Source organism: Heptranchias perlo, chromosome 17 (assembly GCF_035084215.1).
Source record: "Heptranchias perlo isolate sHepPer1 chromosome 17, sHepPer1.hap1, whole genome shotgun sequence".
Taxonomy (NCBI): Eukaryota; Metazoa; Chordata; class Chondrichthyes; order Hexanchiformes; family Hexanchidae; genus Heptranchias; species Heptranchias perlo.
This window is the reverse complement of record NC_090341.1, coordinates 3,412,426-3,429,407: the sequence shown is the minus strand read 5'-3', so window position 1 is coordinate 3,429,407 and position 16,982 is coordinate 3,412,426. Positions and strand designations below refer to the sequence as shown.

At 50.5% G+C, this 16,982-nt stretch overlaps 1 protein-coding gene across 4 annotated transcripts in view; it reads right to left on the bottom strand.

Annotated features, from left to right (window-relative positions):
* Positions 1-16,982, bottom strand: part of LOC137333985 (sodium- and chloride-dependent taurine transporter-like) — a 66,829-nt gene that overhangs the window by 11,381 nt on the left and 38,466 nt on the right. For 3 of the 4 annotated variants that reach the window (XM_067998368.1, XM_067998369.1, XM_067998370.1), the window contains 4 exons: positions 12,966-13,078; positions 8,001-8,138; positions 4,789-4,891; positions 1,383-1,483 (listed from right to left, as the gene is read on the bottom strand). In XM_067998368.1, coding sequence (XP_067854469.1) covers positions 1,383-1,483; positions 4,789-4,891; positions 8,001-8,138; positions 12,966-13,078 — 455 coding nt within the window. Of the gene's footprint in view, positions 1-1,370; positions 1,484-4,788; positions 4,892-8,000; positions 8,139-12,965; positions 13,079-16,982 lie in introns of those variants that run through there. The other variant, XM_067998371.1, reaches the window with a different exon arrangement.

Below are 16,982 nucleotides of genomic sequence, written 5' to 3'. Positions count from 1 at the left end.
ACTCACCTACTGTCGCACCAGCCTCCTGCAGAAAAGATTTACTAGGATGCTACCGGGACTTGATGGTTTGACTTATAGGGAGAGGTTGGATAGACTGAGACATTTTTCCCTGGAGAGTAGGAGGTTTAGGGGTGATCTTATAGAAGTCTATAAAATAATGAGGGGCATAGATAAGGTAGATAGTCAAAATCTTTTCCCAAAGGTAGGGGAGTCTATAACGAGGGGGCATAGATTTAAGGTGAGAGGGGAGAGATACAAAAGGGTCCAGAGGGGCAATTTTTTCACTCAAAGGGTGGTGAGTGTCTGGAACGAGCTGCCAGAGGCAGTAGTAGAGGCGGGTACAATTTTGTCTTTTAAAAAGCATTTGGACAGTTACATGGGTAAGATGGGTATAGAGGGATATGGGCCAAGTGCAGGCAATTGGGACTAGCTTAGTGGTATAAACTGGGCGACATGGACATGTTGGGCCGAAGGGCCTGTTTCCATGTTGTAAACTTCTATGATTCTATAATCAGCTGACCGGTCACGGACCAACAACCAACCTTCCTCGGTGGTGGCAGCTGTGGCCCAGCGGGCAACACTCTGAGTCAGAAGGTCGTGGGTTCGAGTCCCACTCCAGAGACTTGAGCCCATAATCCAGGCTGACACTCCCAGTGCCAGTACTGAGGGAGCGCTGCACTGTCGGAGGGTCAGTACTGAGGGAGCGCTGCACTGTCGGAGGGTCAGTACTGAGGGAGTGCTGCACTGTCAGAGGGTCAGTACTGAGGGAGCGCCGCACTGTCGGAGGGTCAGTACTGAGGGAGTGCTGCACTGTCGGAGGGTCAGTACTGAGGGAGCGCTGCACTGTCGGAGGGTCAGTACTGAGGGAGCGCTGCACTGTCGGAGGGTCAGTACTGAGGGAGTGCTGCACTGTCAGAGGGTCAGTACTGAGGGAGCGCCGCACTGTCGGAGGGTCAGTACTGAGGGAGTGCTGCACTGTCAGAGGGTCAGTACTGAGGGAGCGCTGCACTGTCGGAGGGTCAGTACTGAGGGAGCGCTGCACTGTCGGAGGCGCTGTCTTTCAGATGAGACGTTAAACCGAGGCCCCGTCTGCCCCTCTCAGGTGGATTATCTGGTCGTTATTACGTTGCTGTTTGTGGGATCTTGCTGTGTGCAAACTGGGCAGCTACATCACAGTGACTACGTTTCAAGAAGTACTTCTTTGGCTGTAAAGTGCTTTGGGACGTCCTGAGGTTGTGAAAGGCACTATATAAATGTAAAAGTTATATCTTTCTTCCTGGCGCACTGCGGTGATGTGAGTGAGGGGTGGCTCATCGACCAGCCGAGACAGACGATTTCCCCGATTCCACTGGCGGCCTCAGGCAGCGAGCTCACAGACTCACCATGCACAGCAGCGGAGTGATGACCATCCAGCTCCACTTCATCCAAGGCCCTGGTCTGTAGCCAATCATGTCTTCGATTGCATCGTAGAAATTATCGGCACCTGTTGGGGTTCGGAGACACATTGAGTTAGTAATTTCCAAGACATGGGACCCGTTACAAGCACTGAACGCACCTCCCACTGTCGGGGCATCGTCTGCTGCTGTCTGCTCTGAAACCGGGCACTGGAAGGTCCATCAATGAATCACCACAAAACCTTTGACCCAGCGCGGGTTAGACTGTCGGCAAAGTTCGAACCAGTACACACCTGATATGAAATCACTCAGACCTTTTATTCCCTCCAATTTGCCCCTCCCCACAAAGGCTGCGGACTATTGCCTGGGGCACAATCCCACTCGGGACCTCACCCGAATTCCTGCTCTTGGTGTGTGAGAGAGTGTGAGTGTGTGAGAGACTAGACACCAATGGCAGCCCGGCTGGTTTAACTCCTCGCTGGTCCATGACGGCATGGAGAGCAGTCTCAGGGCTCCAAAGCCTGCCCCTGAGATCAGTGAACAGATAGAACCTGGGATTTTCCCGGTCGATATGGCTCAGTTACCCACTGCATCGGGCAGAGCAGTTACCCACCAAGCCATTTGGGCAGCAGACACGACGATGGTCATTGTTCAAGTTCAGCACCAAAAGAGCTGGTCAATTAATAGATTAACGGGGCTTTTAACCCCAGAATACAGGATCTCTGATTTCACGCTAAATAGGGGCGGTCCCAAGATCCATGACACTCCCCGTGCGTGCCCCTAGGGAACGCCGGTTTATAGAATCCGTAAAATGGGTTGGAGGAACAAAGGGATCTGGAGGTACAGATACACAAATCACTAAAAGTAGCGACGCAGGTTAATAAGACCATAAAAAAAGCAAACCAAGACCTGGGGTTCACTTCTACAGGGATAGAATTGAAAAGCAGAGAAGTTTTGTTAAACTTGTAGAGAACCTTGGTTAGACCACACTTGGAGGACTGTGAATAGTTTTGGTTGTTAATTGCATGAATTGTATCAATTAGTGTTAATTGTGTTCAGGTGGTGGGTATCAATTGGGGGCTCTCTTGTTCTCCTTTTTATAGGCGAGCTTATCGAGGGTGTGGGGGATGTGTGTGAGGGAAATCTCTGTGAATAAAGGGTTGGAAACAACTAAAGACCAGGCTCCCATATTCTATTCTTCACCATCTGGTTATCCAATTATAACACTGGTCGACATATTACAAAAATGATATAGAGGCAGTGGAGAAGGTGCAAGAGAGATTCACAAGGATGACAACTGAGAGGTTATAACTATCAGGAAAGATTGAACAGGCTGGGGCTCTTTTCTCTAGGCTAAGGGGTGACCTGATGGAGGTCTTTAAGATTATGAAAGGGTTTGATAGGGTGGACGTAGAGAAGATGTTTCCACTTGCGGGGGAGACCAGAACTAGGGGCCATAAATATAAGATAGTCACTAATAAATCCAATCGGGAATTCAGGAGAAACTTCTTTACCCAGAGAGTGGTGAGAATGTGGAACTCACTCCCACAAGGAGTAGTTGAGGTGAATAGTGTAGATACATTTAAGGGGAAGCTGGATAAACACATGAGGGAGAAAGGAATAGAAGGATATGCTGATAGGGTGAGATGAAGAGGGGAGGGAGGAGGCTCGTGTGGAGCATAAACACCAGCATGGACCAGTTGGGCCGAATGGCCTGTTTCTGTGCTGTACACTTGATGTAATCATCCCTTATTGACCAGTTTCTGAACGACAGTAACAATTGTGTCCTGAGCTCAATGAACAATAGTTTCACTGAAATCGCTCTTGAAAAAATAATTAAATCCTCCGTTAAAATATTTCCAGGTTGTGTAGCATTGCCGCCCTGTATTAGTCTATAATTGGGAGCGTGAAACGCAGATAGAATATCGTAAGGACCAAAAATGGGAGGCAGGGACAGCTGCAGGCCCGAGGTCCAAAAACAATCCTAACCTGCTCAGCAAAAAACGCAGCTTGTCTTGTGTCACGGAATTTACTGCCCGGAGAAGAGTGATGTAAAATTAGAAGCAGAATGAGCTGATTCAAACTCTGAGTGTTGTCGCAGGAATGGTGGTTTCTGCACAAAGGCCCCTCTTTCCATTTATAAAGACGGCCGTGGGTTAAAAGTAGTCCCGGCTGTTGTGCGATCGCAGTGCAGGGACCGCTGAGGAAGCTGGCAGACGATTGTGTCTCGGGGAGGGTGGGGTGGGAGATAGGGAGGGATGGTGGGTAGGGTGGGAGGGAGGGAGAGTGGTTAGGATGGGAGGCTGGGTAGGGTGGGAGGGAGGGTGGGTTGGGTGGGGTAGGGAGGGAGGTGGGTAGGGTGGAGCGGGATGGAGGGAGGGTAGGGTGGGGCCATGACCGAAATATACAGCTGGGCCCCCCTGCCTCCCGAGAGGCTCACTGGCCACAGATCTCCCCCCCCCACCACCTTGATTCTGACGTCAGTGCCGATCTGTGATTAGCAGCGGAGGGGAGCTAGAATTCGGGCCCCCTTTCATCGCCAAACAACCAGAACCAACGACCAACCCAGGGAGAGGAGACACATCAGGGCAGGACCTTGGGTGACAGTAACTTCGGCTGTGTGAAGTTTTACATAGAATTACATCGAATGTACAGCACAGAAACAGGCCATTCGGCCCAACGGGTCTATACCGGTGTTTATGCTCCACACGAGCCTCCTCCCTCCCTACTTCATCTCACCCTATCAGCATATCCTTCTATTCCTTTCTCCCTCATGTGTTTATCCAGCTTCCCCTTAAATCCATCTACACTATTCACCTCAACTACTCCTTGTGGGAGTGAGTTCCACATTCTCACCACTCTCTGGGTAAAGAAGTTTCTCCTGAATTCCCTACTGGATTTATTAGTGATGATCTTATTTTTATGGCCCCTAGTTTTGGTCTCCCCCACAAGTGGAAACATCTTCTCTCCGTCTACCCTATCAAACCCTTTCAGAATTTTAAAGACTTCTATCAGGTCACCCCTCAGTCTTCTCTTTTCTAGAGAAAAGAGCCCCAGCCTGTTTATCCTTTCCTGATAGTTTTAACCTCTCAGTTCTGGTATCATCCTAGTAAATCTGTGCCCACTTCAACTGTCAGAAACATCCTGCAGAACAATTCTAGTATCCGTCCTCCAACTTGGGTTGTGTTCAGAGAGAGCATTTGAGCTGCAAAGCACTGGGGTTTAGAGCATAGATCTGTCACTGCATCACACTGGGCTACAGTACTGGTGCGTACAGGCCTGTCACTGTATATAACACTGTCAGTGGAGATATGAACAGCAATGTGGTAATTGTCAGTTATGTGAACTTTGCCCATTCAGGCCATGAGATGTAAAGAGTCAACGTTACACTTACCGTACACCCAAGCTATTGCAATACATTCAAAGAATGCCACCCAGAGAAGGCACATGCCGCTGGCTGCATAGTAGTCAAACAGCTGGAACACATACAACCCACCCTGTAAAGAAACAGAGCACAGAATGTCAACAAAGAGAACCAGTCCTCCATCTCCGACCTCCCTCTCTTCTCTGACACAAGCTCTCTCCACGTTACTTTAGTGCCAGCTGTGGTGCAGTGGATCACACTCTCTTCAGTAGGTCGTGGGTTCAGAGTCCCACTCCAGTCACTTGAGCACAGAATCCAGGCCGACACTCCCAGTGCAGTACTGAGGGAGTGCAGCACTGTCGGAGGTACAGTCTTTTGGAAGAGACGTTAAACCGAGGCCCTGACTGCCCTCTCAGGTGGATGTACAAGATCCTACGGCCACTATTTCGAAGAACAGCGGCGGAGTTCTCTCTGGTGTCCTCACCAATATTTATCGCTCATCCAATATCACTAAAAAACAGATTATCCGGTCCCTTAAAATTAGAGCCGGGCCGTTCAGGGGTGATGTCAGGAAGCACTTCCTCACACAAAGGGTGGTGGGAATCTGGAACTCTCTCCCCCCAAAAAGCTGTTGAGACTGGGGGTCAAATGAAAAATTTCAAAGCTGAGATTGATCGATTTTTGTTGGGTAAGGGTGTTAAGGAATACGGAACCAAGACGGGTAGCTGGAGTTAAGATACAGGTCAGGCATGATCCAATTGAAATGGTGGAACAGGCTTGAGGGGCTGAATGGCCTCCTCCTGTTCCTAATGTTTCATATTTCATTGCCTTTTGTGGGATCTTGCTGTGCGCAAATTGGCTGCGGCGTTTCCCTACATTAAAACAATGACTGCACTTCAAAAAGTACTTAATTGGCTGTAAGGCGCTTTGGGACATCCTGAGGTGGTGAAAGGTGCTGTATAAATAAATGCGAGTCCTTTATTTCTTTCCTTCTTTCTAAGGCAGGGACCCCCTTGTTGCTCATTTTTGAAATGTTCCCACCAGTCGGGCGTGTCGGAGCTGTTAGCGGTCATGTCTTTCCACAGTTCCAGTAGCTTCTCTGGAACGGTTTAATGACCTCTGGCAGCAGACAGCAACTGGAAGAGAGCTCAAATAAAGAAAAAAAAAACTTTTCCAGATATTCCGTCTGTTTAGACAGCCTCGCCTCACAGATGCTTCCTCTTGTCGCTGTTCCACAGCCAGGGGGTCAGGCCCCTTTGGTTTACTGTCGCTGTAACCACGGGCAACAGTACATCTCCGGGGGTGGGGGGGGGTTGCCAACTCTCCAGGAATGCCCTGGAGTCTCCAGGAATTAAAGATTAAATCTCCAGGATACTGCTGGGAGTAAAAAAAACCCCCGAGAGAGAAAAAAAAATCACAGGGGCAATAAAAAAAATGGTGTTTTTTTAAAAAATTAATTTTCTTTGTAGACTTTTGTTTATTAGTTATAAAAATATTGGACATGGGGAGAAAAGGCTGTTTGACTGACAGTCAAGCATCATCCAATCAGGGAACGAAGAGTCAGTTCGCTTTCCCACTGGGTTAGGAAGGCGGGGCTTCACGAGGATGGACGTGTCGGGCGACCAATAGGGGCGACCCCGAAAACCGGTCCAAATCCCGGTTACTTTCATCGGCTGCCAGTGTACCTCGAGAGTTATACCAGCTCCCTCAGCAGGAGCCCAACAGGATTGGAAAGTAGAGATCTTTTCTTTTCCTTGAAATTACTTTTATTTTTCTTCCACTTCATCCAACCTGTGCTGATCTCAGTATAATTGGCCTCAGTGCCCCTGGCACAGCGAGGTGGGGGGGGGGGGGAAGCACCCAGGGTTCCCACCCCCTGATCGCAGGTGAGTGGAGGTCAGGCTCGGCCATCTTAATCATGCCCCCCCGCCCCCCCCACTCCATGGTCTGCCAGTAACTGTCAAGGCTCTTGCATTAAGAGTGGGCACTGGAGGGCGATGGGTCCATGCCCCAGCGAGGCAGGCAGGGGGGAAGAAAATAAAAAAAGCAAAGAACAGAATGAGACAGCACAGAAGGAGGCCATTCGGCCCATCGTGCCTGTGCCAGCTCTTTGAAAGAGCTATCCAATTAGTCCCACTCTCTATATTCCTACTTCCAAAAAGTACCTCATTGGCTGTGAGAACTTTGGGACGTCCAGAGGTCGTGAAAGATGCTATATAAATGCGATTTCCGTATTTCATGTTTCAAGGTGATTTAAGGTATTGAGTTTTGCCATTACAAAGAACAAAAAGATTCTCAACAAATTCTATCATGTCGACTTTGCCACATTGAAAAGTTGACTACACCTTGAGGTCAAAGTCAACAGACTCGGCCACATTGTTCCAATCAATGGTCCCAATTTACCTCATCTCCCTCCCGGCTCTTTAAACTTGAAGGTGTCCTGCCTTGTGGGTCTTGGGTTTCTCAATAAAGCGCAGTCTTCAGTAGAACCTCAAAACTTAGAACTCTCTCGCCCTCTCACCCTTCCCTTCCTCCTAGTTTACAGGTTTCTCAAACCCAAGCATGGCATCACCTAACTATCCCTCCCTGATTAACCTTGGCTTCTTACTTTCCAGTTGCCTGGATGAGTGCAGCTCCAACAACACTCAAGAAGCTCGATACCATCCAGGACAAAGCAGCCCGCTTGATTGGCACCCCATCCCCCAACTCAAACATCCACTCTCCCCCACCAGCGCACAGTGGCTGCAGTGTGTTCTATCTACAGGATGCACTGTAGAAACTCGCCAAGGCTTCTTCAGCAGCACCTCCCAAACCCACGACCTCCACCACCTAGAAGGACAAGGGCAGCAGGCACATGGAAACACCATCACCTCCAAATTCCCCTCCAAGTCACACACCATCCCGACTTGGAAATATATCGCCGTTCCTTCATCGTCGCTGGGTCAAAATCCTGGAACTCCCTTCCTAACAGCACTGTGGGAGAACCTTCACCACACGGACTGCAGCGGTTCAAGAAGGCGGCTCACCACCACCTTCTCAAGGGGCAACTAGGGATGGGCAATAAAAGCCGGCCTTGTCAATGATGCCTACATCTTGGTGGCTGGCAAATTGGGAGGGTCTTGGCTTTTCTACCTTGGTTTCTCAACAACATCACAGCGGAGAGTCGCGAATGAACGAGGTGGTTTTACCAAGAAAACAGGAGAGTAAAAGATTGGAGAGAAGAGGCCCGGTACAGTACTTACTTGAGTCACCATGGCCAGCCCCAGAATGTAGCTGAGTGTGCATGTTATAGCTATGAAGATTTCCCGTCTGTAACCCTTCCTTAGGAAGGATGGGTAAAGGTCAACTAATGAAGTAATCTGCCCTTCGACCTCTACGAACTGTAGGAAACAAGTCAAAGATAAAACAAGGTCAGGTGATAGGTTCCATCACAATCCAGGGGTCGCATTCCCAACTTTTACACACTCCCTGGATTTCCCTGTGTCACTCAAAGCAGGTCTATCACTCCTTCTGCTTTCATTAGCCCAGTACTAATAATTAAATGGATGAGGCACCATCTGTCCTGTCTTGAGAGGCAGTAGCGTAACAACAAACTTAACCAGAATTCTCAAAACCAGGTGCAACGTACAATGGACAACCGGTGTAGACGTTATGAAATTAATCATTTCCCACCCACCCCTCCACTCACTCTTAACGCACCCTCTTGCTGGGGCTCCCAAAGGCACTGGACACCCCTAGTGCCTCGCACAACTGGCCATTCTTTACAGGTAAACCCCAGCCACTGAGTGTTGGTTGGGTATTCCACCATGGGGGGAGGCCGAGTCCACTCCTGCCTACACCTGATGTCCATATGTGCGTGCACACCTTCCGACAAAAGTCACTAATGGAATCCTGCCTGATATCTCTCCCACCCCCAGCCACAGGTGCTGAGGACAATCCCGGCCAACTCAGCACAGGCTGGGGATCAGAACTTGGGGGGGGGGGGCAGAGAGGAGGGAGTGGGAGAGAGAGGAGGGAGTGGGGAGAGAGGGGTGAGGGAGAGAGAGAGAGTGAGGGAGAAAGGGTGTGTGGGAGAGAAGGGGTGCGGGGGAGAGGAGGGAGTGGGGGAGAGAGGGGGGAGTGGGGGAGAGAGGAGGGAGTGTAAGAGAGAGGGTATGGGGAGAGGGGAGGGGTGTGAGGGAAAGAGGGGGTATGGGGAAGAGAGGGGGTTGTAGGAGAGAGAGGAGGGATATGGGGGAGAGAGGGGGTGTGGGGTAGGGGGTCTCGGGGAGAGAGGGGATGTGGAGGATAGAGGAAGGATGTGGGGGAGAGAGGAGAGATGTGGGGGAGAGATGTGGGGGAGAGATGTGGGGGAGAGGGGGTTTGGGGAGAGAGGAGGGGGTGGGGGAGAGAGGAGGGGGTGGAGGAGAGAGGAGGGGGGGGGGGGAGAGAAGGGGGCATTAATAACAAGCCCCTTGGGTCTCTGTTGTGTCTTGTAGGCAGCCTGTGAGGGAATTGATAAACCACAAGATAGTTACAGATTTAAGCTTCATCACATCAACATCCATTTCAGTCAATCTCATTATCATCCAGGTAACGGATCTCAGTGCTGGGAATGGAACAGTCTCCCGGCTCAGGCACCTATTCACTCCGTCAAACACTCCCAGGGCAGGTACAGCACAGATTAGATACAGAGTAAAGCTCCCTCTACACTGTCCCATCAAACACTCCCAGGGCAGGTACAGCACGGGTTAGATACAGAGTAAAGCTCCCTCTACACTGTCCCATCAAACACTCCCAGGGCAGGTACAGCACGGGTTAGATACAGAGTAAAGCTCCCTCCACACTGTCCCATCAAACACTCCCAGGGCAGGTACAGCACGGGTTAGACACAGAGTAAAGCTCCCTCTACACTGTCCCATCAAACACTCCCAGGGCAGGTACAGCACGGGTTAGATACAGAGTAAAGCTCCCTCTACACTGTCCCATCAAACACTCCCAGGGCAGGTACAGGGTTAGATACAGAGTAAAGCTCCCTCTACACTGCTCCAATCTTAGACGATGTGCCAGTGCGATATTTCAGTTTTCCAGATCTTTATAATGTCCGTAAGTGCAATTGTCAAAATTGGGCAGACTTGTGCTGTTGGTCCAGGTCCACTGGGACACGGATTTGAGTTGCCCCTAAACTCATTGCAGGTGGGACTCCAACAGCCAGGATCCAAGACCAAGTGTCAAAGGTCGAAGGGCAGAGTTGGAATGAACCACTCTTACATCAGTTGTGAAAGCTCAATCAGCTCAATGCTAAAACACAACAGGTATTTCTGACTAATCTGAGCTTTATCAAAGCCACACCTTTAAGTAAATATTATTTACAGCCGTGTGATTCTTTGCCATTTGTTTGTTGATCTCTGAGGAGGGTGGGTAAGAGTTTCAGCATATTAATCAACACTTGACAGCGAGTAAACACTGAGGTGAATAGTATCTGGAACGTTCCATCTAGACACCTGCTCTGGGTACACATTGGAAGGAGATTACTACAGCGCAAGGCCAGGGGGGGGAGGGGGGGGGTGTCCATTACAGGCGGGTCAGGGTGAGCTCAGTTTCGTTCCCCATCTCCCCCTCCCCCCTACCCCCTCCCGATTATCTCCCCCTCCTCTCCTCAAGGCACCCACCCCTCGCTTGGGAGAACGGGTTCCAGGGACCCTCCCGACACCTTGCCCGGATGTCCCTATCCGTCGCGTGTGAGCCTGAACAGCGCGTGGTGGGATATTTGCCTGAGGAGGGTCTCACTGGTAAGCCCCAATTCTGTCCATGGAGCAGGGGGAGAGGAGCAGGCAGGCTGTGTAAGACCAGAAAAAAAACCAACTCTAGGTACAAACGTCAGTCCACTGATCAAACAGATCCCCACCCAACTCCTGCTAAGAAAAAAGTAACAATAACTAACGATCCCTGATCATTCACCTGGCCGCACACATTAAACAGGATGTGATGTACAATAATTAACTCACATGTCAATTACAAGTCTCTGGGCCAATCGCCAGGAGACTCCAATGCAAAATGCTTTCAGGCCTCACAGGTTTGCAAAAAAAAACGACCAGGACCTTTGTTGTATTTTTATTTACACTCAAAAAACTGATCCTCCTGCTCCCACTTCTGGGTCAATCCTTCCCTCCCACCCCAACGGCCAATAGGACAGACATCCAAAGCTCCGTTCGCCAAGTCATCAGGGATTGGGTGCGAGCACGCCCCCCCCCACTGCCCGTTTTACTGACCCGCCCCATCGATCCCAAGGGGGAGATTCCCTTGAGCTGGCTCCCCCTCCCTCCCTCCGCCCCCCCGAGATCGGGAACTCGTGGGGAGAACTTCAGTGAGAGATCGCCCTGAGACCGGCTGCTAGCTCAGTCTCTGTTTCCTCAATGATAAAAGGATCGCCCTTTTAAAGAATGCTTGAAAATTCACTCTTTCCTCTCAGATTTCAAACAGAGGGGGGGGGTCCGATCTGAGCTGGAGTTTATTGTTCACTCCAAGAAATGAACGAAAAGTCACAGTGCCAGCTGGGGGCAAGTGGGAATTTGTACCCGTGCGAGATACTCCTGACCCAGCCCCGTGGACAAGAGCCAGGGGAACGGTGGGTGTTGGGAGGAGGGGAATGTGTTTGATGCTTGTGAGAAGAGGCTGCCCTAAATGTGGAGGTGTGTACAGCGAGGGTGAACACTGATTCAATGAGACGCACACCCAGGCACAAATACACGCAAGCACACACATACAATCACAGACACACGCGTGCCCAAATGCACTTGCACACATGTATGGACCTACAAAAGGGCATACATGAGCACGTGGGCAGGTGTGTGTATACGCACACACGCAGAAGCAGAGATGTACGCACGCGCATACAAACGCACACGCACACGCCAACCCAGAGACACGTGTGTGGGCACACACCAAACCAGAGAAACGTGCGTGGGCACACACGACCCAGAGACGCATGTGTGGGCACATGCTGAACCAGACACACGTGTGGGCACACACACAACCCCAAGACACGTGGGTGGGCACACGCCAAACCAGACACACATGCGGGCATGTGCACACACCAGAGACACGCGTGTGGGTACACGCACAACCCAGTCATGTGTGTGGGCACACACAACCCAGAAACGTGTGTGGGCATAAGCATACCCAGAGACATACGTGTGGGCACACGCCGACCCAGAGACATGCATGGGGGGGCACATGCCGACACAGAGACACGTGTGTGCGGACACAGGCCGACCCAGAGACACACGTGTGCAGACACACACTGCCCCAGAGACACACGGGTGGGAACACACCGACCCAGAGACACGTGTGCGGACACATGCTGACATAGAGACACGCGTGTGGGCACACACTGCTCTAGAGACATGCGTGCGGGCACATGTCGACACAGAGATACAGGTGTGCGGACACACGCCGACCCAGAGACACGCGTGTGGGCACACGCTAACCCAAGATACGCCTGCGGGCATATGCCGACCCAGAGACACGTGTGCGGACACGCGCACAATCCAGAGACACGCGTGTGCAGACACACGCCGACCCGGATACACGCGTGTGGACAAACGCACAAAGCGCTGCCACCTTATCTGTCAGTTGAGCCGCGACAACCTGCGGAATAAGATTCATCGCCAGCACTCCCTGAAACCGGGAGATGGTAAGCATGCCCCTCCCCTTTACCGACAGCTCACGGCAAAGTCCTGGTTTAAAGGGGGGAGGGGGAACAGATGGGTGCTGCTGCGGCCAGACTCCTTGAGAGAGCTGGGGGGGGATCGGGGGTCAGGGGGGGGAAACCACAGTTTCCTGCTGTAACCTGAGCGTTCAGTAAATCTGACTCCCGCCGATTAGACGGCAAAACATAAGTGTATGAACCATTCTACCTCTCCGGACAATTCCCCTCCCTCGCGCCCTCGCCCCCCCTCCTCCTCCTCCCCGGTGAGGAATAAAAATTGCCGAGGAAAGTTACACGGCAGAAAAATCCCCGATGAGACAGGGTGTGAGGGGAGAGCGGGGAGAGAGGTGCAATGTTACCGGAACCGGATCGGAATTCTCTCTTTTTACGAGCAGAGAGAGAGAGAGAGAGAGAGAGGGAGGGAGCGAGCGAGCCCCACTTGGCCCCCCGTCTAACCGCGAGGTTCCAGGCGTCACTAAGCGCTCGAGGCGCGAGACCCTAAGAGTTTCCAACTGACCTGGCTGTCCAATCCAAGAAGTAGGAGCATGACGAAGAACAAGACAGCCCAGAATGTAGGCCATGGCATCATGCTCACAGCTTTCGGGTAAGCGATGAATGCCAGACCAGGACCTAGAAGGAGGAAAATGCAGAGACAGGATGGGTGGGAGGGAAGGGGGGGGGGGGGTGGAATAAAGGGGATTGGGGGAGGGGACAAGAGGCACTAAATGATAATGTAATTCCATCTGTCATAAAACACAAGTACTTTATATCACAGCAGAATCTCTTAAACAAAGTTAGCATGCGTATCAACTTTTCAAAACTCTCTTTTTACTGCAATGGGAAATGCTTAAATCAATAATAAAACAACCCAATTCACCGCCAAAACCTGCTGAACTCAACTTGGCTCGTGTGGAGCATAAACACCGGCACAGAGCAGTCGGGCCGAATGGCCTGTTTCGCTGCTGTAAAATTCTACGTCATTCTATTCGTTGATAGGAGGAACATTGCACATTTACAATAATAAGAGTTTAATCTTTGTTTTTATTAAAACCTCAGTTCATTTCCTTGTTCAAGGAAAGACTCCGACGCCCATTCCTTTATTGGTATTTTTTCGAAGCGCGTGAAAGATTATTAAAAAGTTATTTCTGTTCGGACGACATCGTTCCGGGGCCAGGTAGGGATCATTCCGGAAGCAAAGGAGCTTTAAAAAAAATGTCCAGGGCGGGAGCCTAAGTTACGTGAAAAGGATTTATCGCCCGGTTATTTCACCTTCTTTGTTGCAGTTTACTGGATTTGGGCCTCAGCTGGAGTATTGTGTCCAGTTCTGGGCACCGCACTTTAGGAAGGATGTCAAGGCCTTGGAGAGGGTGCAGAGGAGATTTACTAGAATGGTCCCAGGGATGAGGGACTTCAGTTATGTGGAGAGACTGGAGAAGCTGGGATTGTTCTCCTTAGAGCAGAGAAGGTTAAGGGGAGATTTAATAGAGGTGTTCAAAATTAAGAGGGGTTTTGATGGAGTAAATAAGGAGAAACTGTTTCCAGTGGCAGGAGGGTCGGTAACCAGTGGACACAGATTTAAGATAATTGGCAAAAGAACCAGAGGGGAGATGAGGAGAATTTTTTTTTTACGCAGCGAGTTGTTCTGATCTGGAATGCGCTGCCTGAAAGGGCGGTGGAAGCAGATTCAATAATAACTTTCAAAAGGGAATTGGATAAATACTTGAAGGGAAAAAATTTGCAGGACTATGGGGAAAGAGCAGGGGGGAGTGGGACTAATTGGATAGCTCTTTCACAGAGCCAGCACAGGCACAATGGGCCGAATGGCCTCCTTCTGTGATGTAACATTCTATGAAAAGGTTAGCAGGATTCGCAGTTGCCGCTGGTCTGGGAGGCCATGTTAATTTTCGAATCGACAGTCAAAAAAAGTCAATCAAATCAGTTGGTGGTGTGTGTTGTAGTTTGTGGTCATGGTGAATCATAATGGGAGGGTCCCAGTGGGTGAGCAGTGAGGGTCACTCCTTGTGTAAAGGTGACTGTGGCTTTGAGTAGACGTTTGTTCTCTGGAAACCGATTATTTTGTTTTGATTAACCCTTTGACTAGGCCTCACTTGAAGTGGGAATGGATGGGCTGGAGGTGGTGGGAGGAGTGGGAGTGGGGAAGTTGGGGGGGAGGCAGAAGTGAAAACCCAGCACCTTCAGGATCCCAAGGGAACCCCGTGAACCCCAAGTGGGCCTCGGTGGCTATTGGCTGAAGGCTGTGTCTTGAGGTGAATGTCAGGGGATTCCAACTAGGCTTCGATCCAAATCTAGAAAGTCTGAGGTGGACGTGCTGGAACCATCTGTACAGTGTACCCGAGGGAGTCTAACTCCTGTTAATGGCTCACGGTGTGACTGCGATCAGTTAGTGAATGGAGGCTCCCAGGTACAACATACAGTGATCATTCTCTTCGTTTTTAAAATGCACTCATTGGAAAATAAATCAGGATAGAAAGCATACTCCCTGATGCCAAGTCAAACCCCACCCTCTTGGAGGCTCAGTGTGTAAATACACAACTGGTGCGGTAGTGAGCTCACACGCGCGCACACACTGATTTCAATCCCAGGTCTGTGTTGGGTTCACCAATCCCACACTGGGAGGCTGCTGGGATTGGCTATGGTCTCCTTAAGCTTAGTATTGGGGGAAGGGTAGGGAGTCTGCCATGGTTCCCATTCTGGTCTCTAAGCAACGGAAACGAGTGTGTGTAAGTGTGCACAAACACGGGGATGAGGATAGGGTCAGGCAGCTGCCAGCACACACACACACACAGAGGCATAGAATGGCTGATTCAGGCCAGAGGCCTGCTCAGGCCTGTTGGTTGCTAGGAACCAAACTCCAAGAGTAGTCAGTACCTCAGGCAAGGAAACTGGAGGGAAAACACATCTGTGACCCAGACTTTCAGGTGCTACAGGAGGGTGTTGAATGGAAGGCGTAGGCATGGTGTTGTGGGGGGGTTAAACATGATGTTGTGGGGGGGGGGGTACAGGATGGTGAAGGGAGAGGGTAGTGGGGCAAATTTACCCCTCAAGATCTCCTGTGTAGCAGGCGGTGACCTCCCAGAGAGGATGACCTCAGTGGGGATGAGCCAGGAGGAGACAAAGGGTCACTGGAGAAAATGTCCTGAGCCGTCACTGAGCGCCGATCTTGGAGGGCACGGGGAGAAGATTAACAGCCTCCAGACTCGGCTATCCCCCACCCTCCTGTCCACACACAGACCCCAGAGTCAGCGGCAGATGCCGAGATCGTTGGCTCCCTCAGAAAGGGAGTTGGAAGTGGGGAGTTTGGGGGGTGGGGGATGGCGGGGGTGACTATTGTATGTAGGAGTGGGGAAGGAAGGAGTAGCACTTGGGGGTTGAATGATGGAGACGCGAGGATGAATGAAGATTGGGGCTAGTCTTTGCTCGATTCTCTTTGGTGGGAACGTTTAATAGAGAACCTTCCGTCTGGAAGGTGAAATGGGTGCAGTTGGAGGAACCATCTAACCAGATGATGTAATGGTGATGAGTTGGCGCCATATTGTGAGTCCAATCAATTGGGGGGAAACCGAAAATCCTTCCCATCCCCCACCTCATTTGCGCCCCCACCCCCCCATGAAAAATTCTAGATTTCTCTGTCTGCAACAAATGGCCTGTGATATTTACGCCATCGGTTCCGATTCATAATTCTGCTTTCTTACAAATAATATCGAACAGTGGGGCCGTGTTTAAAGGGGAAGGGGTGAGGATACAGTTTTTAAAAAAGGGCCATCGGTACAAATCGATATTTGATTTCAAGGAAACAAACACAGACACACAAAAAATATCTCCTCCCAAAAAAACTTATAGTCTCGAATCTAATTTTATATTTTCAACGTATGTTTTTTTAAAAAGAGAAATCCATTAAAAGTACATCGCCGGAAAGGTGCCTTCAACTGTGGTGCGATGCACTGAGCCATTTGGTAAAGTATGAATCATTATTATTAATAAATGCTGCAATGCCCCTGTTGGCAGTGACTCAAGTCTTTCTTTTTTTTAACACTAAGCCTATCTCAGGGAGACCACAGCAGAGTGAGTCAAGGGCACGTGCCTCCGATAGCGAGGGGTGCAAGGCCTCGAGCTCCTTGGCTGCCCAGACTCTCTCTCTCTCTCTCTCTCTTGTCACGTGGTCACGGATTGTCCGAGGATTAAGCTCCACACAAGAAGCAGAGTGTTCTCTCCCTCGGGACCACAGCTCGAGTGCGACTTGAATTGTCTGCACCCCTCTGCCCCCAGCGCTGGCTGGTCAGCGAGACCACTCCACAGTCCCTCCCCTACAGGAGGATTAGGCAGCCAGAGGGAACCAATAAATCTTGAAAAGAAAATATTTAAAAAAACGTTTCCTGCTCTAGGGCTTTTGTCTATGAATAGTTTTCATTCCTTTCCTTTTGGGTGAGTTTAATTAGAGATGACAGTGCTGGAACATACAAGTGTGGGCATCGAACACTCCCAGGGCAGGTACAGAGTTAGATACAGAGTAAAG